This window comes from Sturnira hondurensis, unplaced genomic scaffold (assembly GCF_014824575.4).
Source record: "Sturnira hondurensis isolate 20B ecotype Veracruz unplaced genomic scaffold, ASM1482457v3 Scaffold0010128, whole genome shotgun sequence".
Classification (NCBI taxonomy): Eukaryota; Metazoa; Chordata; class Mammalia; order Chiroptera; family Phyllostomidae; genus Sturnira; species Sturnira hondurensis.
In genome coordinates this window covers 15,802,153-15,823,392 of record NW_028082759.1, presented here as the reverse complement: position 1 = coordinate 15,823,392, position 21,240 = coordinate 15,802,153, and the positions used below count along the sequence as shown (strand labels likewise).

Genomic DNA, 21,240 nt, shown 5'->3' with positions numbered 1-21,240 from the left:
CAAGCCCAGGCTGTGATGCCCTTGCCTCAGCCTCCTTCTCCGGCCGGTTGGGGGCTCCGGCCGCCACTGCCCCCGGGCGGCGGCGGACCCCGCTCCAGCATCCCGAACTACAGATCCCAGGGTGCCTCAAGGACTCCTGCTCCCTCCCTCTCTCGCTCACTCCTCCTCCCGTCGCCTCCTCCCAAGCCCTTGTTGTTTTGGCTGGAAGCGCCCGGGCGGAGTTTCAGAGAAAGTCCGAGCTGAAATCGGAGCCAGCCAGAACGTGGGAAGGGGAGGAGGAAAGGGAGGAAGAGGGAGCTGAGAGGCCGGGAGAGGGTAGGATCGAGGCTGGGCGCTGGGCGGCTCCGAACCTGCCGCTAGCCCCGGGTGGGGGAGGTGGCCCCGGAGGAGCGCGGGACAGTGGGATCCTTCCCGGGAGCCGATCAGCCGTTCCGCCGTCGCTCCCCGCCCTCTTCCGCGGTCACCAGCACCCACCCACCCTTCGGCGGGACCTGCTCCCTGGCCAGCACCCGCCACCCGGTGACGCCCGTGCTTCGCGGCCAACCTGGGACGTGCCCTGCGCCCCTTGCCCACAGGACCCTCTTGGCTCCCCCTTTCTTCCCGGGCTTGCTGAGGAGTGACCACCTCCCCCCCCCCCCTCCCCGCCCCAGGAGGAGGGATAGGATCGCTCCCAGCGCACCGAAACCGAGAGCGGGAGAGCTCGAGTAGGCGCCACACTGGGTATTGTGTGTGTGAGTGAGTGAGTAGTGAGTGTGTGTGTGTACAGCCTAGCGTCTGTTTCAGAAAACGCTCTGGGGAGGTCCTGTCCCTAGGGGGCGGAGCGCAGCGGACCGAGGCCCCGGCTTGGTGCCGGGGCAGAGTCCCGTGGAGCCTGATCACAGCTGGGGGCCGGCGGGACCAGGCGCCTGGCGAGGAGGCAGGCGCACTAAAAGGAGGCCCCTGCCCCGAGGTGTCGAGGTGCCCCGAGGAGCAGCCAGCTCACTTGTGTTCACGTCCGAGGATCTGCAGGGCAGAAGCTTGGCTGCTGAGCCGGGGCGCGCCGCACGGCTAGCCCACCCCGCCCACTCCGTCGGACTGGGGTGCCCGGCCGGAGAGCGAGGTCCCCACTGCTGTGCAGCCGGGAGGCGTCGGCTGAGTCGGGAGCGCGCTCGCCTGCCCCTCCGCTGCCCCAGCGGAGCCAGAGAAGCGCGCAACATGAGCGGCGGGGAAGTGGTCTGCTCCGGATGGCTTCGCAAGTCCCCCCCGGAGAAAAAGTTGAAGCGTTATGTAAGTAGAGTTTCGGCCGAGGTTCCTGGGGCTCCACGGGCCTCGGCTCTCGCACCTCTGCCTGGCCCTCTCGCCAGCGGCTGCAGCTAGGCACTCGCGGGGCTGGTTAGTTCACATCGTTTTCCTCTCGGCCCTTTTGGGACCGAGCCTGTAACCTCACGCCCTGGCCTCCACTTCGCCAGGTAACTTTCTTCCTCCAGATTCCAGACGCCTGCTTTGCGGGCTTCATCGTCCCAGAAGAGGGCCCCATATTTCCAACTAAACCTCTGCTGCATGTGTTTTTATGATTTCTTTGTGCAGGGGTGGGGAGAAGAGCATTCTCCTTACCTTATATTTGCATCTAATCATTGTGGGGCTGCTGGATACTAAATTTCCTGCACCAGGAAAACAGCTGAGGTTTGTAGAAGTCACCAGTCCTCTCTTGGGTCCGCACAAACCTTGCTTTCTCCCGAGGTTACGGGAAGCGGGCTGTGGGTATGGGAAGCTGGAGTTAGACACAAGCATCTCAAGTCCTCAAAAAGAGAAAGAATGAGAAGTTATTACGCGCCCTACCGTTTGCTTAGCAGAGGTTCACATAATTCGCGGTTTTTTGAATCCAGGGACGTTGGAGTTTGGGCCGAAAGCCTTGGCAGTTTGCTGCTAGAGGAGGGCGCTGTGGGGAGCCTGGTGGCTGGTGTTTGGCCGCCTTGGACACGCTGTCAGGCCCCGCAGGAGGGGACAGCTGAGGCCCGGAAGGAATTCTGTGGTCTTTTCCCAGGCCACCAGAGTTGCTTAAATGGTATTTGTGTAATTGGTACAAGATGCCGATTATGTGTAAAAGCTATTAGGAAAAATATTCCTTGAAAGAATCAAACTTACTTTGGTGGCGATCTGTGCCCTCTCTAGGGGTATGGGATCTTACTCGCTTCTCCCCCATTGGTTCTTTGGCCGTTGCCCCGCTGCAAGGAAAGAAAAGATACTTTTGCCCTGGCATATGGAGCAAATTTTTTTCTACTAAAATATATTTCAAAAGCAAAATCTATGCCCCACTTAAATATAAATTTACTACCAAGGAGTCAACACTTGTAATGGAACCTATTTCTTGTTGAAGGATATTTACACCCAGTGTTACAATAGAATCAAGTTAATCTTATTAGTCCCTGTTTGTGTGCACAAAACGAAGTTTGCTTATAACACTTAGCTTCACAGACAACTGATCAGTGAGTTTCTTGTTTACTTTCTGCCAGATTTTGTTACAGACAGGTAATTGTCATTTAAAGACATGAGGCCACAAAACCTCAGAAAATTCTCCAGAGGTTTTGAGTCCTTCTACATTCTTTCTCTCCAGGCATCACAGTTTGCTTTCATACTCTGGTAGAGATACTAACTTTACTCCAAAAATTTGGGACAGGTGGAGGTTCCCTGCTGCGCCTGCCTCCCCACCCTGCCCCAGGTCTTAAAAAAAGAAAAAAAAAAGAAGGGTGCATGTGTGTAAGAAGAGAAATAAAGAGATGGATTTGTTTTGAGGAGGCGCATTTGGGAAAGACCTAGACCTAAGTGATTTGGTTCTTGGGGGAACTAAAGGACAACACATTTGTTGGAATTGGTGGTGATGCCAGAGGGTCAATGCGTTCTTTCACGAGGTCGGTCTATGACTCTTTCAAACGATGCCTCGCGCTAGACTAGGCCCCCCGAGATCAGGAAATACAGTAGGAAAAGGCCCTGCCTCTTGGGCTTGCACTTGAATATAACATAAACCAGGAAAAAAGTTAGCCAAGCGCATTGTCTTAACAGGACCAAAAAGAAAAGGAAAGGCCAAGCTTTTTACAAGTTATTATTTTATTTGATCATTCCAGCAGTTTTCCGAGGCCACTTTATCTCTGGTTTATGGATAAGAAAACAGTCTACAGAACTAGAATGTGGCAGAGGCAGAGTTTGAACGAGAATCTGCCCAACTGGGCTAGAGAAGGTTGATTCAGACTGGATCATCTCTAAATTTCCTTTCAGATTATCATTTTTCTAAGTGTCCATATTAGTTTGGAATGCAAGGAAGAGGTGGGGTGCAGGTTAGTCAGGCATTGCTAAAGAAATGTAAGACCCTTCAGGTGGCTTTCAGAGTCTAAGAGAAGATGAGGTGAGTCTATGAAACAGTGAGCCCACAATGCAAAAATGTTTTTGATCATGTGCCCAAGCTGAGTGCTATATTTTTTTCTGTTTTTTTTTTAAGAAATCAGAACATCATTTTTTAAAGGTTTTATTTATTTATTTTTAGAGAGAGGGGAAGGAAGAGAGAGAGAGAGAGGGAGAGAGAAACATCAGTGTGTGGTTGCCTCACATGCCCCACAGTGAGCAGCTGGCCTGCAACCCAGGCATGTGCCCTGACTGGGAATCGAACCGCGATCGTGTGGTTCGCAGGTCCGATCTCAATCCACTGAGCTACACCAGCCAGAGCTGTTGTTGTTTTTTTTAAATAGATGTTTTGAGGAAAAACCTCAGTGTAGTCTGAAACCATGGGAATAGTTTTAGAGAGATAGTGGGATCCTTAAATTGTATTTCCATCAGGGGAAGACTCTGCCAGCAGCTGGAGGGAGGCCGAGTTTTTTTCTTGCCTGATGGAATACTAGTGTTTTCTTCACACACTAATGAAGTACATGGAAATGGCCCTGGGAGACAGTGGGCGGGGCCGCTGTCAGAATTGAGGGGTCCAAGAAGGTGGCTGGGGTGTTACAAGTTAAAATGAAGCTTGTGTGTATTTCAGCTGTCAAGTTGGCTGCCCAGGAGATTTGAAATTCCCAGATTATTAATCTTTTGGCTTTGATATCCAGTTCAGAGTGCTTTTGTTAAAGCAACTTTGACCCTCAGAGATATAGGCGTGTATTTATGCATTTGTATGCTTGTTTTCTATTTGTGTAAAATCTTTATTTTCTGGAGAGAAGGACACTTTGCTGGCCACCAAACTGGCAAAATGTTGCTTGGTAATGGCTTCTAACGAACGGATTTGCCATGAAAAGATACCTGGATGCATGGGACTGTGATTGGTAAATGGGACTTTGGAAGTTTGAGCATTGATTCTTTTGGGAAACAGTTGGCCCATGAGACTTTGACGTTGTCCACTGTTGACAGTATTTATATAGTTGTCCCAAGATTGATTAAGATGATCCATAAGGGCTTTTAAATGACAAAAAATTGTTTCAGTGTTATCTTTAAAAGCCATCTTAAGGGACGGCCCGAGTGCATTCCATTCACAGCTCCATTTTATGTGCACAGTTGACGGTCCACTGAAGCAGCATTGTTTTTGCATATTGGGGTGTTCATCTGATAGGGCAGCTTTTCTGGAATTTTTTGAGTGAAAGTGGAATAAGAGAAAGTGAGAGAAAGAAGCCTGGAGTCCTTAGCAGATTTCCTAGCCTCTTTGTCTCTTTGTCTCTTTTTCTGTCTGTATTTGCAAAAGGGTCTTGTAGATGTTTCACTCTGTGAATTTTTTAGAGTCTGTTCAAAGTGGAGGTGAAAATGTACCTGCTTTCTTTCCATTGCACTGGTCCTGCATTGTTTCTGTCCGGCGTTACTTATTGAACAGCTGCTTTTTTTAAGGACCCGATGGAACCATCCGCGGGTCAGCACCTCTGAGGGATACAGAAAACAAGTAAACCTGGGTAGCATGCACTCCGCAGACTCGCTCAGATTTTTCGAGAGTTTATTTAAAGACATATCAGCCATTTGAAATAATGGTGGAATTTCCACCAGGACTTGAAATTTTAGCTGAGATCAAATGTAAGTCTGGTGACAAAGGAGTGATTCAGGCCAGCTGGCAATCCCCCTAGCCCTGCAGGAGGGGCTTCAGTCTGGCCTGCCTCAAGCCTGGCCACCAAGTTCGGGTTCCTCCATGGCCTTACTGTCAGCATCGGGCAGGTGTGCAGTCTCAGCAGGAGAACCTGCTTCTGAGGCCACAGCAAGGTGGCCTGTGAGCTGCCAGCCAGCCTGGGAGCAAGAGCCCAGCCGGTTCACGGGTGTCTAATCTGCACCCAGCTTGGGGCCTGCTCTTCAGCTGTCAGTTAAGAGAATGGTTCTTGTCTGGACTCCCAGAACACACCCCCAGTGCTGGAAATGGGCCTAGAAACAGAAATAGCTTCTCTGGGTGGGCACCTGACATCTTACATGGAAAGAAGGTCATGGGCAGCCAGAGCAGCAGCATCTCCTTGGTTCAAGGACAGCCTGGGGTCTGTTGTGCTCAGCATCAAGTCTCTGCTCAATGTCTGGAGGCTCTTCCTGTCCCTTTTGGCAATTACCGGAAGCAATCAATGGGTTCTGAAGCTTTCACGTACAGTGACTAAAGAAGCAAAGTTATTTTGTTGAAATTTTTTTTCTTGCAGTCCTTATGCTGGTAAGTATTTCCCTCAAATTCCAAATGTTTTCTTTCTACCTTTTCCATTGTTTCTATTCCCAAAGACCATCAACTACCTATTACATTAAGCCTTTCTGATGGTTAAGGAGAGTTAATTCTTTCCTTGTGCCTGGGCTTCATGATGAGCACAAAACTCTCCATGTAAAACTGGCTGCGTTCCTCAGTCTGCTTGTTGTCTTCTGGGAGTCAGGAGCACCTACCGTTAGGAACGTGTATCAGTTTGCAGGGTAGTTTTGAGTTCTACTGATCAAAAAATTTGTTCTTAAAGTTTTAAAATGATCGTCTTTGAACGAAATACAATACCGCAAGAATTACACTTGGGTAATCTGGCTGACAGCAGCATTGGTTATTCCGGTGCCTTTTGTCATTGTAAGTCTGCTTTAAAAGTATGGAAGAGCCCTGGCTGGCGTAGCTCAGTGGATTGAGCGTGGGCCTGCGAACCAGAGTATCTCGGTTCGATTCCCAGTCAGGGCACATGCCTGGGTTGCAGGCCGGTTCCCAGCAGGGGACTCTCGAGAGGCGGCCGTACATGGGTGCCTCTCTCCTTCTCTCCTTCCCTTCCCCTCTAAAGATAAATAAATAAAATCTTTAAAAAAAAATACGGAAAAAATATAACAACAACGCACTTTTTAAGACTAAGTAAAATTCCATATTTTGAAGTTAGCATAAAAAATGTAGATAAGTCCCTGGCCAGTGTGGCTCGGTTGGTTAGGCATTGTTGGTTCAATTCCCGGTCAGAGCACACGCCTGGGCTGCAGGCCAGGTCCCCGGTCACGGCACATGTACGAGAGGCAGCTGACCAGTGTTTCTCTCTGCTATGTCGATGTTTCTTTCCCTCTCTTTCTCCCTCCTTTCCCTCTCTCTTTCTCCCTCCCTTCCCCCTCTCTAAAAATACAATGGAAAATGTCTTTTTTTAAATGTAGATAAGTTCTTGATAATTTGTACGTGGAAAACTTTTAAGTGCCAGCCCTCTGATTCTCTTACAGGGACTAACAATGGACAGGGGAGGTCGTAGGGAGACTATGTAGGACTTTGTTTTTTAAAGGTTTGGGGGAGCGTCAGGACCCAGGATTTGACTTGACTTGGCCACTCTCCACCTGACCTTTTGACTGATCTCGTCCTCTTTTCTAACCTGTAAAACGGGGAAGGGGTGAGCAGTGGGTGTACAGCCTGAATTCTTGCAGGTTTTCCATTCCTCTTGTCAGACCCTTCCTTGGGAAGTAGAGGCTGATGTGGAGCTTCTTAATAGTCTTCTTTTCTGGGAAATAAATCTTAATTTATGGTTCATTGAAAGTAGTTTGGTGGCCGTATTTAGGCACTGCTCAAGCTGAGCTCTTTGGGGACCCTGGGTGTCTTGCTTAATAGAAATGCACACGGCAGCCGAGTTTCTGTGCTGGGTGCTGTGACTTTAGCACCCAGGGCAGGGCCTGGCTCCGAGGAGAAGCTCCCCAAATCTCTATTGACTGAACAAATAAATGAACAGGTATTTCTGGAGCTTTTGTAATGTGCCGTGCGTGGTATACAATGGAGGAAAAAGCCCACGCCCTGCCCTTAAGGAGTTTCTAATCTATTTGTGAAGGCAAACTGTAATTAATGCCTGTACATTTAAATCGTTTTATAAGGCAAGTTAATAAAGCCATATATGATTAGTCGCCAAATGAAATGATACAAATAATTGCTTAAGAGTTCAGATGGAGAGGGGCAGAGGAGGAGGCTGCCAGGGAGACGTCAGAATTGAATTTCAGGTTCAGTTCTTGGAAGAACTGAGATACTGCGGGCAGAAACAGCAAGATTGTAAGGGAAGTCTGATATTCAAGGAAGAGCGAAGAATTTGAGATTAGACACCCTTGTGAAGAGAACGGTCTCAGAACACCTGAGGTCTGTACGTGGAGTTTGGACACAGCCGCGCGCCCGGTTCCAGACTGCTCTGTTTCTGCCGGGCTCTAACGCTCCTGGGTGGGAACCTGACCGCCAGTGAATTTCGTCTGTCAGACTAGCAACAAACAAAGCAACTTGTTGGGTCACCTGAACTTATTAAAATTCCGAGGGACATGTGTTCTTTAAGATTTCTCTATGTCTGTTTTGAGCTAAATAATTCATTCTGGCAAGCGTTTAGTTTACAACAGAGCGGGAGCATGTTCTGGTGGGAGGGAGAATAAAAGAGCCTTTGATTCGTTTGCTTCTGAGTCCCAGCGGGAGGGCCAGTGCTGCCTTGGGCTAGCCTCTGATTTTGGACTTTGGAAGCCATCTTAGCCCAGCTGTGGGAGTGCCAGTTCGTGCTGGAGGCAGGAGAATAACCCCATTGGATCACATTAAACCCCCGCCTGAGTGTGGATGGAGGGGTTTCTCTCGTTTCACATTCCTCGCATTAACACGGTGGCTAATTTCCACAAAGTTAGAGCGCCATCCGAATTTGCCATTTGGACTTAGGTTGCAGTCACATTTCTGTGACTCCTTTTATCTCAGTCTGTCCATTAACTAGAGGAAACTTATCAAGACCCAGGTCCCTTTGTTTCTTCCCCTCTTGGGCTACAAAGCACAAATAAAATTAGCATTCTTTTCTTCTTTAGGTTGCTCCTGGGGGAAAGTGGCTCATTGTACTGTGGATTTCTACATCCAGTAAATAAGTAGCCTCTTCAGTTGCCAGTTCCATCGCTGGGGGAGACTTAATGAATTGTAGATGAATTCAGGCCTGTGGAATTACTGGGAAAAGTCATTTTGGGAACTGGAAGTTTTTGACCATTCCACACTTGTGTGTGTGAGGACCTTAAATAATTCAAGAATGCCTTAACTGAAAAAAAAAAAAAGGACTCTTTTATATTTTAAGTGATTCTTCTATTCATAAGGTCAAAATTCTCCCTAACTGAAGAGACAAATTCTCATTGCTAAACATGTGTCAAGTAGATCACAGTCTGCTTTATAAGAAACAGTCGGGACTGTGCACTGAAAGTGCGCCTGTTAGGTCGTTATCGCTGGTACATTAGCTCTTGAAAAATTCTGATTACAACTTGTAGCTGCCAAGCCCGGTCCTGCAGTGTTATCTGGGGCAGAAATTTTCCATGTGGTTGTTTCTAGCAGAGCTACTATATGCAAACTGCACATGAAGATGTAAGTTGCAAAGACAAGAGCTTCTAGAAGAGGAGATGTGAGTTATCTTAATTTTGTTCTGTCATTTAATTGTTCTTCCCTTAGTGTGTGTTTCAGACATTTTTATCATATTTCTAAATGGAGTTTTCCTTTATTTTTACATACTGGAAAGAATGCCAGATTTGTCACAAGTTTTTCTTATGGTGCTGGGGGTTTTTTGGTTTTTTTTTTTTTTTTTTGCTCCCTGCTTTTTACTTTGAGTTTATACTTGGCCTAGGTAATTCCCTATGCACTAAAAAGAAAAACAAAACAAAACAATGTCCCAGAAGGAAAAAAAAACATGGCTACATTGTTCCATGAATTAAAAACAATATACTGAGAGTCTAAACATTTCTTTTAAATGCAAAAAATCTTAGGTCATTTTTTTTTGAAGGAAGAAAAATACTAAACTTTGCTTTAACTATCCTATTCATTGGTTTTTTTTTTTCCTTTTTGATTTATTTTCCTTTGTTTTGACTCACGTAGCCTACATTTTTTTTTTGGAAACAGTATTATATACCCTTCTTTAAGAACATCACACTTGGAAAAAGAAAACTCTAGAATTCCATTTCACATCGGAAAAGTGACCGGAAGATCATCTGGTCTCCAAGGGGGGGGAGGGGGGTGTGTCAATCCACATCAAGCCTTATGAACTTTCACACCGCTTGGTTGCATTGCAGAGTTGTCCTTATTGCTTAGCTCTCCCACCAGATAAGCAGGTGGATATAATTCTAGTTAAGAGAGTCAGTTTTGTGAAGTGGAAATGCAGGACAACAGCCTTGGGCGAAGGTGGGCCGTGCAATTTATTTTGTTGTCTTTATTATTTAATGCATCAGTGAACCAGTTGCTCTAAAATTCTGTTTGCTAACTGGTGTAAGTGGCAGAAAGGGAAAAGCATTCTCTGCCCCGTAGATCCCTGCCTTCTTCCTCTTTTCCTCTATTTCCACTTCTTCCTCTGTGACAGAAGCCTGGCCGCAGACAGCACAAAGTACGTGTGTCAGAATCCGGGGACACACATTCTTTCACCTTCTCTGTAATGTGGTCCTCGAGACCAGGAATAATAATGGTCCACCGGCTCGCAGATTGTTTTTCTCTCCGGAAAGGCAGTGTTAAGTTACTCCTGTGCTGGGAAATGTGGTTAGGCCACTTTCTGACTAGCAGAACTCCTCCCCAGATGACTACCTGGTTAAAAAATGAAGCGCCTGCCTGGTGTGCCCTCTCAGCTCCAGGCCATCACACATTCCCATCAGCGTCTCACAGTAGCCAAGATGAAAGTGCTTCTGGCTTCTGGTTGGAGGGATGAGCCGCTTGATCGGCAGGAGAGAAGTGCTTTAATCTTTGACTCTGGGAAGAGAAGCACTTGGTAAAAGGCCACCTCTTGTGTTTCGAATTCCAAGGGTGTTACACGGAGCTTGATGAGGACGGACCACCTCATTTCACTCAGGGAGGTATTAGTTGAAGCCCCTTCCCTCTGGCAAAGTTATAATTGACCCCAAAGCAGTGTAGGAGTATTGGATTTTACAAGTTCTCCCAGACCGTTCCAGGTTTAAATGCTTGGAGTCCTGAGAAAGGTAAAAGGAATTACTGAACTAGTACAATAAGAATGCAGAATATTTGGGAACATAATTTTTTCCTAGTGATGCTATTACATGTAATCAACACCTTCTGAGTAACCTTCACTGGCTATATAGGTCATTTATCTCCAGAGAGATGCACAAAATTAAGTTGCTGCTGGTGAATAGTATTCTTCTATTTCCTCTCTTCATTTAAGCAAATAGTCAAAACAGGAAAAGCAAGCCTTAATACATTTTAAAAGATATTTTTCTAAATAGTTTTTATAATGACCCACGGCATACAAAGTAGAAGGCGTATGTATACACATGATTCGTTTGCAGAGAAAATTAGAGCCTCATTTGTCACCTTTGGGTGTTTGTTATAGGACATTAATTTCCAGAGGACAAAGGTGGCCTTTGTTCTCTGTGTCTAAAAGGTACAGTGGGGCACCTTGCACAGTCTCTTGAACAACATGACCAGATACCTGTAGCACTTTAAACCTGAAAGTATAAATCATTGAGTCCGGCGTCTCTCAATCTTTTCAAACCCATTTCTCTCTAAGGTATTGCCAGGGTGTCCTTTGACCTTTATTCCAGCTTCACTTTCTAGGATCCGCATCACCGAAACAGTAGCTACATCGAATACCTTTTCCAATTACAGGTACCTATCTCCTCCTCCCCTAGTCAAAAGCCCAACCTTCTTGTTTTATGGGGAGTGCAGATCAGCCTCTGGGAGAGTCATCGGTTTGTCCAAGGTCACGCAAAGTAACCAGCTGTTCCGGTGGAGCCACGGGTCTCACTTCCCGGGGCCTTCGGTCGCTGAAGCGACGTCCATCGTGAAGGGCTCAGAGGAAGAGGACCTAGAGAGTACTCTCTCCACCTTCAGGCGCTTGTATCCGACGAGGGACGTGGGCGCACTCAGTGCTGCAAATCGTGATCAGTGAGGGGGGAGGCGACGCACGGAGAATTCAGCAGAGGGAGGCGGGTTCAGGGGCTCTCGGAAGGATAACGAAGCTGGTAAGAGATTTCACCAGACCCTTAAGCGGGTTCTGGGCACTTGGCTGTCCCTTCCTCCTCACCTGCCACTCATTTCTCAGTGGAATGTAGACCAGATCCTTCTCCACCACGCTCGTTGGAACAGCTCCCACGATGGTCCCTGGTGACCTCCTGGTTGCCAAATCGAGCAGAACTAGATTTGGAGATTTTTGGTTCTTGTTTTTCATGGAACTCCTGATGGAAAGAAATGACCAACCCCTTTTCTCAAAATAGATTCTTTCCTGTGCCTTCTGAGACCAGGCCCTGGTTTCCTCAAGTGACGGAGTTCCTAGGGTGCTGGTGGCAGCCCAGGCTGGTCTCTTCCCCGTTCTCTCCCTGCTGGGGGTTCTTCATCTGCAGTGAGTTCATGAGCTCCTTTGAAAGTCTGAGAAAGGCTCTGGGCACTCGTTTCCACGGAATCCTTACAGACTCGATGCAAGTGTTACTGTGGCCTGGCGTGTCTTCTAACCTTTAAAGCCCACCTGTGGGTCTTAAATGCCTCTGACTTACATGCGGGCTGAGGATTTGAGGATGCTGTCTCCACCCATTCCTTGCTGCAGGCCTGTGGGTCTGCGGAGGTAGCCTGCAGCAACTCTGAGTCAGCACACCCGCTGGGGCTCTCTCCGTCCAGCCTGTCCCTCAGCCCTGTCCTCTCACTGTTCCCTCTCACTCAGTCCACCACCATCCCTGGCCTGGTGGCTTAAGCCAGCAGGGTTTTTTTGCTGTCCCTCCCTCATTCTCCACTCTCAGTGACCATATCCTGTCAGTTTTACCTCCCAAGTGTCTCTTCACTCGTTGACCTCTCTGTCGCCTCAGGTATTTTTGCCTTTCTTCTGGATTGTCGCAATAGCTGGCTGTCTTCCTCCTTCCATTCTCGTCCCCCCTCCAAACTGTCCTTATCAAGGCAGCTGGCAGGACCTTTGTGGACAGGGATCTGATAACACCACGCCTCAGGCAGAAGCTGCTGGGCTGCGCTCCTTTTTTCCTGGGAGTGCCCAGTCTACCTCCAGCTTCAAGGCTCTTTGTGACCCGGGGCATTGGTGGCCGCCTTCTCCCTCCTGCTTTCCACATCAGCTCTCCTGGACTTTGATGTCCCAAGAGGCCCTGTGACCTCTCACTCTGGCCTTTGCCTGTGCTCACCCCTCCACCAGGGATTCGTGGCTCTCTCCCTTTTCTGCTGACTTCTGCTCATTCTCCAGGGCCACACTGGGACCCTTGTGAGCCTCGGGGACTTTTGCCTTTGTGGGCCACCCCCCCATAAAAAAATAATAAAAGTTATATTTTGCAACCACATCAGTATGATGATGAATATATTCCAAGCTGACTTTATTATTATATATTCATTATTACTATACAGATTTTGCTTGACTGAGGAGGGCGTCCTGTGCCCACAAACCCATTGGTTGAAAATAATCATCTGTTGAAGATGCATTTAATCTATCTAACCTAGCGAACATCAGAGGTTGGCCTGGCCTACCTGAAACGTGCTCAGAACACAGTGTCCAAAATCACTGGCGGCCCAGGCCCCTGCAGAGCAGGGGCTGTGAGTCTGTGGATGGCCTGACTGGCTGGCTGCTGCGCTTGCTCCGCATCATGAGGAAGTCTTGTACCAATTATTGCTAGCTCAAGAAAAGATCAAAATTCAAAATTTGAAGTGCGGTTTCTACTGAAGGGGGGTAGCTTTTGGACCGTCATAAAGTTGAAAAATTCTAAGTCAAACCATCGTAAATTGGGGATTGACTGTTTTCATGTCTTACTCTGATTTTAAGAGAAATGAGTATTAAAACACTTTCCATGAATGCCTGCAAGCCTCATGGTCCTTAGCACGGTGCTGCTGGTACCCAGTGGATACTTTGGTCTGTTACATGGACATAAGTACTTTGGAGATTCAGCTGATGGATTGTGACCAGGAAGGGTGCGGAGCCCACTTAGTTCCTTGTTTTGTTATGTGCACTTCTGTAGTGGCTTGGGTGGCTTACTAAAACAGGGATCATGCGCTTTAGTCCCTAGCAGTGGGAAAATGTATGGAAAGCAGGGTGATAATAAGTGTTCTGTGCACACACACACACATATATACACACTACACACACATACATTTATATATTTAAAGAGCAGAAAGCATGAGATTTTTTATGATGTCAGAAATAAATTCTGTGAGCTGTTTCACTAACATGAACATCTGTCTGTGATGTTTCTGTGGTTTTTAATGGGAGTGAGGAGTGGTTTTGCCCCCACTGGGGACATGGGGCAGTGTCACATGGAGACATTTTTAGGTGTCACAACGAGGGGAGCTCCTCGCTGTGGGTGGGTAGAGGTCAGGGGTGCTGCTAAACATGCTGCAAGGCACAGGACAGCCCCCTCAACAGGGGGTCACCAGGGTGGGGTGTCTATAGTGCTGAAGTTAATGCGCTCTCGTAGAGGGATCCTTCACACAGCTTGGCTTCTGCATCGTGTTATGTAAACAGTTTGTTTCCTCGCCATTCCATGAAAAGCCCTCATCCAGGTGCAGGATGGTGTCGTCACACTGGAACCAAACATTTATTTTTCTGACTTCAGTGAGGTTGAGAAAAGCAGTCATCGAGGTGACTGAGCTTTCGAATACCAGAGGTCGGTGCTGTGTGTGACCCTTTCCCATGAGGTTATAGGATTGGCAGAATCTCTCTCAAACCGCCTGCTGTCATTTAGGTCGTTACAGAAACACTCATTTTGCTCTTGCTAATTCTAGCTAGAGTACAAGTATTTGTTGTCTGGGTGGGGAGGGGGATGCTGAGTCATTTATTCGTGCTTTTTATTACCTCTTGGCTTGAGTATCGCCATTCATTGTTCACAAGCCGCCCAGCTTGTTTACTTTTTATAAATTACATGTAATCACTCCCTTTGCAGGTCTGGCTGCTGTAATTGGCAGGAGCCACGGAGCAGGGCTGACGGGTCTGCGTTTGTGCTGATGCCTCACATTCAGTTCCTCCACGCTGGCTGTGCTCTCCACGCTTTCTCGCCTCTTCCTTCTGTGCTTTAAGGGGAAGGTGAACAGAGAACCGCCCCCATGCTCTCTCTTCTCAGATGCCTGATGCTCCTTATTTAGAGCTTGGTAGAGTCCCTGTGTCCTTTGGTTTGGGGAGAGTCAAGGGTTTTGGTCAGTGGTCCTCAGATGTCAGTGTGTTTAGCAATCACCTGGGTAACTTCTTTTTGGGGGGTCGGGAGTAACTTCTAAAATGAAGATTTTTTTTCACCCACTTCTTTGCATTCACTTCTTTTTAAAAAAATAAAGTATAGTTGCCATACAGTATTATATGAGTTTCTGGTGCATGACTTAGTTACTCAACATTTATATCCCTTTGAAGGGATCACTGTGGTAAGTCTAGTAAATCTAGGTGGAGGTCCCGGAAACGACATTTTCTAATCCAGACTGCTGCTGATGCTGATGTAGGTGGTGGTCCCTACGTTATACTGGGAGACATCTGCTGTGTTGGGCGTGGAGGAAAAAAGAGAGAAGGAGAAAAACCCAATGGAAGTGTCTCCATACAAGTGGCCTAGGGAGACAAGAACCAAAATTCAGGAAGTGATTTAGCCTGTTTTCTGTGAGATAAGGGAAATATGCTATAATGCTTAAAAAGGTATGCGCTTGGTGTTTCCTAGCAGTGATGTATGGCAAAGTGTCTCCTAATGACATAGAGGATAACAAAAGTGAAGGGGGCTTTCTAGAAAGGTTAGACCATGAGAAAGTACCTAACTATTGCCAAGAAGCTCTAAGGGCATTATTAACTCCAAGATACTGAGTTGTACTCAATACTTAAAGGTATTATGTAGGTATTGATTTCAAAAAGAGTGTGTGTTCCTGAGTCAAGAGTTTCTACATGACTTGAAATGAAGAGACATGGACAAGGACTAGCTGTTCACCTGCGTGCTGCTTATTCTGGTTATTGGGTCTGAAAGCGTGTTATTGAAATGCCGTCCAGACTTCTGGGGCTAGTTCTGGTTTCAAACATTCTTCCCCATGGTCTTGATTGTGCATGTGTCTGGTTGGCCCTAGTGTGGGGTTAGCCGAGATGTTTTTGATTTGTCAGAACACCGACGTGGTTGTATTTGTCTAAAGAAGTTCTCTTGCTTCCCTCTCCGTCTCACTCTCTTTCTCTCTCTCTCTCTCTGTTTAACAGATGTGTTCTAATCTCTTTTAACCTAAACTTTGATGTTCAAATCCATTTTAGAGAAAGAAAGTGAAAGAGAGAGATAAGCAAAACAGACTGTTTCAGAAAACTGACCAAGAAGTGGAACCGCGTAGGAGTAGGTGTTTAATCCTAGCACAGGACTCGAGTGACGGGCTCTCTTTCCAATGATCTACTGAACTGACTTTGTTTCTAGAAAGCTGTATGATTCTTTAACATGTTATTTTACTAGGGAACCTTTAAGGTTTCTTTCAATTATGTTGCAGGAAGATCTTTGACACACGCCTCGCCAAAAGTAAGGGGAATTTGGCAGTTACTTATAAAACATCTCTAAGTCTACCAGTAGCTTTCGTTGAATCATTCTTTACCCTGTTCTAGCTCTATGTCAGAGTGTCCGTTTTCACATTCACTTTACCTTAACCATCTCTGTGTCAGAGTGTTTTTTTCCATGCTAGGAATCTGGATTATACTGTAGAACTTTCCATCACCAGCATGCCCACCTTTCCCCTCTCCCTCTCTTTCTGTGCTCTGCCACGCTCTCTCCCTTCTCCATGTCTTTACCTCAGCCTTAGGTACTATACTATGCCCATCTGCCTGCAAGATCTTCCGGGATCTCCCGGTCTCCTTTGTATGAGTTGAGTATCATTACTGTTATTTTTCAAACAGCTTTTTATTTTTCTATTACAGTTGATATGCAATATTATATTAGTTTCAGGTGTACAGCATAATGATTAGTATTTTTATAACTTCCAAGGTAATCACCATGGTAAGTCTAGTACCCATCTGACACCATACAAGGTTGTTACAGTGTCATCGGTTATACCCCATATGCTGTGCTTTACAGCCCTGTGGCTGTTTTTATAACCGGCCGTTTGCACATCTCAGTCCCTTCCCCATTTTCACCCAACCCCGCAGCTCCCCTCCCATCTGGCAGCTGTCAGAATGTTCTCTGTATATGAGGTTGTTTGATTATTCTGTGTCTTTCAATTCCACATGTAAGTGAAATCATATGGCATTGGTCTTTTTCTGTCTTGCTTCTTTCATTTAGCGTAATTTCCTCTAGGTTAATCTGTGTTGTCACAAATGGCAAGATTTTGTTCTTTTTTATGGCTAATAGTCTGTTGTGTATACATACCACCTCTTCTTTGCCCCTTCCTCTCTCGGTGGGCACTTAGGCTGCTTCCGTGTCTTGGCTATTGTGCACAGCACTGCAGGAAAGTGGAATTGCTAGGTCCTTCTTGGTCTCTTGTTGTAGCCTTTGTTTTAAGGTCTATTTTGTCTGATGTAAGTATTGCTACCCCAGTTTTTTTTTCCATTTACATGAAGTATCTCTTTCCATCCCTTCACTTTCAGTCTGTGTCTTTCAATCCAAAGTGGGTCTCTTGTAGACAGCATATGGGAGGGTCTTATTTTCATATCCATTTAGCTACCCTATGTCTTTTGATTACAGAATTTAACCCATTTTCCTTTAAAGTAATTATTCTGGTAGGTATGTAGTCATTGCCATTTTATTACTCATATTTTTAAATCATTCCCCCCCGACCTTCTACTTAAAGAAGTTCCTTTAACATTACTTGTAACACTGGTTTGGTGGTAGTGCACTCCTTTAGCTTTTTCTTGTCTGGGGAGTTCTTTATCTGTCCTTCCCTCCTCCGCCATCTTGACCTGAAGTCGTCGTTATTGTTGTATGTAGTCCCTGCCACGCCCTCTCACCGCACTGGCAGTCCCAGTATGTTTGGTTAGTAGATCACTTGGCTGCTGAAGTGAATAGTAGACAGGCTGCTGCTGATGGTGGTGGAGGCTCAGAACCAGCTTCTGCCGTTTGCTCTGGCGACCGGCAAGGGCTCGCCTCCTGGACCCCTGCCTGACCCAGGGAACGAAGGCTGGGCTCCTGACTCGCGCTCTTCGTTGCTGGTAACCTTGCTTTCTTGCTCGCATGTGTATTTTAAACCATACACTTGGTAAACCTCTTTTCTTCTCAATAGTTCTGATTATTTTGTCAGATTTTTTCTACAGTTTATTCTGACTCATCTGTTGTTTAACATGATAATAGACGTTTCCAGGGAGTATTTATATTGGCTGAGAACAAGTGTAAATGCTGAAGGAGACCCATACATTCAATAGTCATCCAAGTGTAGCATCCAAAAATATAGCTTAACTTCTCAGTGGCAGTATTTTAACGTATACTGCTTTGGGTTTAATGTATAGAAAAAAATGTTTTAAATATTAAGCAGATTTATTGTTCTTTGCATAAGTTAATGAAGGAAAATGTTTGTTTAATAATTATACAAGAGTTATTAAAGTTAATATACATCTTTTAGCCTAAGAATAATTGTATTTTTACTTAAATTTGAATAGAAAATATAGATAGATTCACTTAAAATTCATAGTATATTGGTACTCTGATTATTTCTGTGTTTTAAGGTATAATTTATAATACTTCAAACATAGAAATGTTTAACATCCTCCTACTTATTTCAGTGATTCTTAAACAACTAAAAGATACTATCTTAAGGTAGTTCTTATGCACACTAAAGTTTTTAGCAAATATGGTTTTTATTCCCAAGTTGGAGAAATAATTGTATGTTGAGAAACCCATTTTTTAACTAAGGGAAATTGGAACATGGATATGGAAATATTTTTAATCTTTCAAGTAAGATTCTAGCCTTAAAAGCATCCTCTCTGTTCTCAAATAGAATCTGTTGTGTTTGTTTCTAAACCACGTGTTTCTAAAGCAGAATCTATTTTCATAACTTTGGAGACTTTAATTGAAATGGTGGAGGAGAAGAAAATGATTCCAGGAAGATAAAGGCCAGTTTTTCTTAAAGTAGCCAAAGGAGAAAAACTTCCATTCCTGTTTCTGTTCTTAATGAGAAAAAGGAGGCTGTAGGGAACTGAGGCCTTGGGAACACCCTGAGTCCAGGGCATGGTGTCCGCAGCAGGCAGAGATAGGCGGGACACGGGTTGCCTGATGCCCAGCACCCGGATTTCCTACCTGTCATATCCACCTCTGTCTTCAGTGGGTTGGTGTAATTTCTTTTTTTTTCATTTTATTTTATATATATTTTTAAAATTTACTTGAGAGTGAGAGAGAAACATGATTTGTTATTGCACTTATTTGTGCATTCATTGATTGATCCTTGTACGTGCCCTGACTGGGGACTGAACCTGCAAACTTGGCGTACCAGGATGACGCTCTTAGCAACTGAGCTACCTGGTCAGGGCCTGGATGGGTGCACTTTCTAAAATTCAGACACTCGACATCGTAAGAACGTTTAGCTGCCTCTCAGAGCAGTGGCAATATGGTAAATTCACCCCGATCTCTCTCCTTTTATTTTTATTGGGGATTAAAAACACGTAACATAAAATTTACACACGCCTTTTGGGAAGGTGTGCACCTTACCTGTATGTGCTCCGGCACCGCAGTAGGAAGTTAATTCTGTGGGATTTGCTCACCTGCGCTACAGAGGAGAAGCTACTTCAGTACACACTGGAAAGCCCACACCCGTTTCTGCCCCTGAGGAGAAATTCCTACCTGATTTTAGGTTCAGTGCTCAGCTTAATCTCGAGCATCTGACAGTGAGTCACCCTGGGTAAGTGTGTAATCCATTTATACTTTCCTTTCAACCTCCCTTTAATTTTTAAACTTCAGATACTGGGTCCTGATTTCCTTCCTAGGATCTGGTGAGCTGGGGCCTCATTTAGGAACTAGGAGATGTTGAGATGACGATGATGATGACGATGATTATTATTATTATTATGTTTAACTAGCACGTTCTGTTCCACTGAAAACGAAGCTGCAGAGTGCCTAAGTTTTAAAATTCCGACTATGTGTGGAATGTCTGGGTGGACAAAGAAACAAGTAAACGCTTCTGCGGGGCGGCAGGGAGAAAGAGGAAGGAAAATTTTTAAACAGTCTTTATTTTGTGGGGGAAATCTTGAGATTTTTTTTTTTTTGGATTATGTACAAACCAGAAAGGAGGACATTTTTGATGTCTTGGTGTACCCGAAAGAAATACTTGATATTAGGCTAAAAAGATAATGGTTCAGTAGCTGTGTTAACTCGATAGCTCTCCAAGTTTTGCTTTTAATTCCAGTCACCGTTATCTCTCCAGCGTGGAACTGCTACTTCCATATCTTCATTTGTGGCTGAAAAGTATTTCACTGAGGAAGTACTTTAAAGAGAATATTTGCAAAGGGGCTCGGAATCTTTAAGGTACTTTGAATATAGTACTAAAGAAATGTAAATTGCCACAGTTATGTTTTTATACCAAGAGAGTGATATGGAGATGGGAGTGACTGGAACGTCAAAATATTTGTTTTTGAAGACAGCACACATCTGAGCGAAGCTGTGCTCCCCAAATGCTTACTTCGACCTGGCAGTCTCTGAGCCGGCAGCAGTCACTGAGCAAGTGCTTGGCACGCCCGTTTTAACCTGCACAGGTTCAGTTCACGCAAAGAAAGGGAGGGTGGGGTTATGCGATGGGAGCACCGTGTGAGCCTCATTAACATAGGTTGAAGAACTGTGTTTGAATATTTGCCAACTGAGCTAGGCTACGTGGAGGCCTGCCAGCGAGCAATGGGAATTTCTGAGAGGACTATAAAGATTTCAGCCTGTAAAATGCTTCCTTTTTCTTCTTGGAGGGGAAACGTTTTAGAAGACCCCATGTAGGATCGTTTCCTTACTCTCCCCACGTTTTTTATTTTTTGAAATCTGCAGAAACCTTCGATCTTCTCTTTCACCACTTTTTTTTTTCTTTTTGCAATATGTACCATAGGGCTTGTCTCACAAACAGCTCTCAGTAATCTCTCCTGGGTGAGTGTGAGCTCCTTCTCGGCCTGTTTTTTGTCTTTGCAGAATTAGTCCTGCAGCTCTTCCTGGGAGCCTTGCTGGGGAGCCTCTTCCACCAGCTCACCCTGCGAACACATGTGTTGGGAACAGGCCAGACAGGATGGACTAGGGTGCCCGCAGAGCCAGCTCCTTCCCAGCAGACACTCACATCCCACAGACGCCAGCCTGGCTCAGCTCCGTGTGCAGTACGGAGCCAGTCTTCTCAAGGTGCCAGTTTTGTGGCCTGTTCTGTAACCTGTCAGAAATACTCGTTTGACTTTGCATCGACACCTGCCTGGCTGAAACCACCACTTCAGGTTCTAAAACTACCCACAGGAGTAGCCGACTGAAACCAGGGCTTCTCAGACACTCTGCTGTGTCGGGTTTTTAGGGTGTGAAGATGAGGTGCAGTGCCTGTGCCTGGTTCTCTAGTTCTCGTCTGGGGGCAGGACAGGGAATACTCGTGTTACCAGGGAGCTTTTTCCGAAACCATCCACCTTGATTTTTTTCCCTCTTGTTTGCCTACTGCGGTGAGACGTGGGTAGGGATGACGTTGTAATGAGGTGGCATTTGACTTCACTGTCTGAGGAAGTCATGGGAGCTTGCCACGGCGTAGTAATTAATTTCCATAGTTTAGGTTAGTTTTCAACCATGCCCTGTGCTTACTCTTTGGAGTGGAAAGATACAGCCTGGTGAGAGCAACTCTCCCTCCTCCAGTCAAAGGTTTGGAGACTATGTTCAATGTGCACTTAACAGGATTGCCGGAAGAGGGTTCCCCACTCCCCGAAGCCCCACCCCAACTGGGGCCTTGCTTTTTTTCCTTTGTGTCTATATAGGTAGTTCTTAGATTGACTTTTTAAAATCACAAAAATGGAGTCTCAAAAA

The 21,240-nt window shown here is 45.8% G+C and overlaps 1 protein-coding gene across 4 annotated transcripts in view; it reads left to right on the top strand.

Annotated features, from left to right (window-relative positions):
- The first annotated feature begins 219 nt into the window (after positions 1-219).
- GAB1 (GRB2 associated binding protein 1) overlaps positions 220-21,240 on the top strand; it is a 113,751-nt gene continuing 92,730 nt past the window's right edge. The window contains exon 1 of one of the 4 annotated variants that reach the window (XM_037058466.1): positions 220-1,266. In XM_037058466.1, coding sequence (XP_036914361.1) covers positions 1,195-1,266 — 72 coding nt within the window. In that variant the 5' untranslated portion in view covers positions 220-1,194. The remainder of the gene's footprint in view (positions 1,267-21,240) is intronic. The other 3 variants (XM_037058468.1, XM_037058467.1, XM_037058469.1) reach the window with 3 other exon arrangements.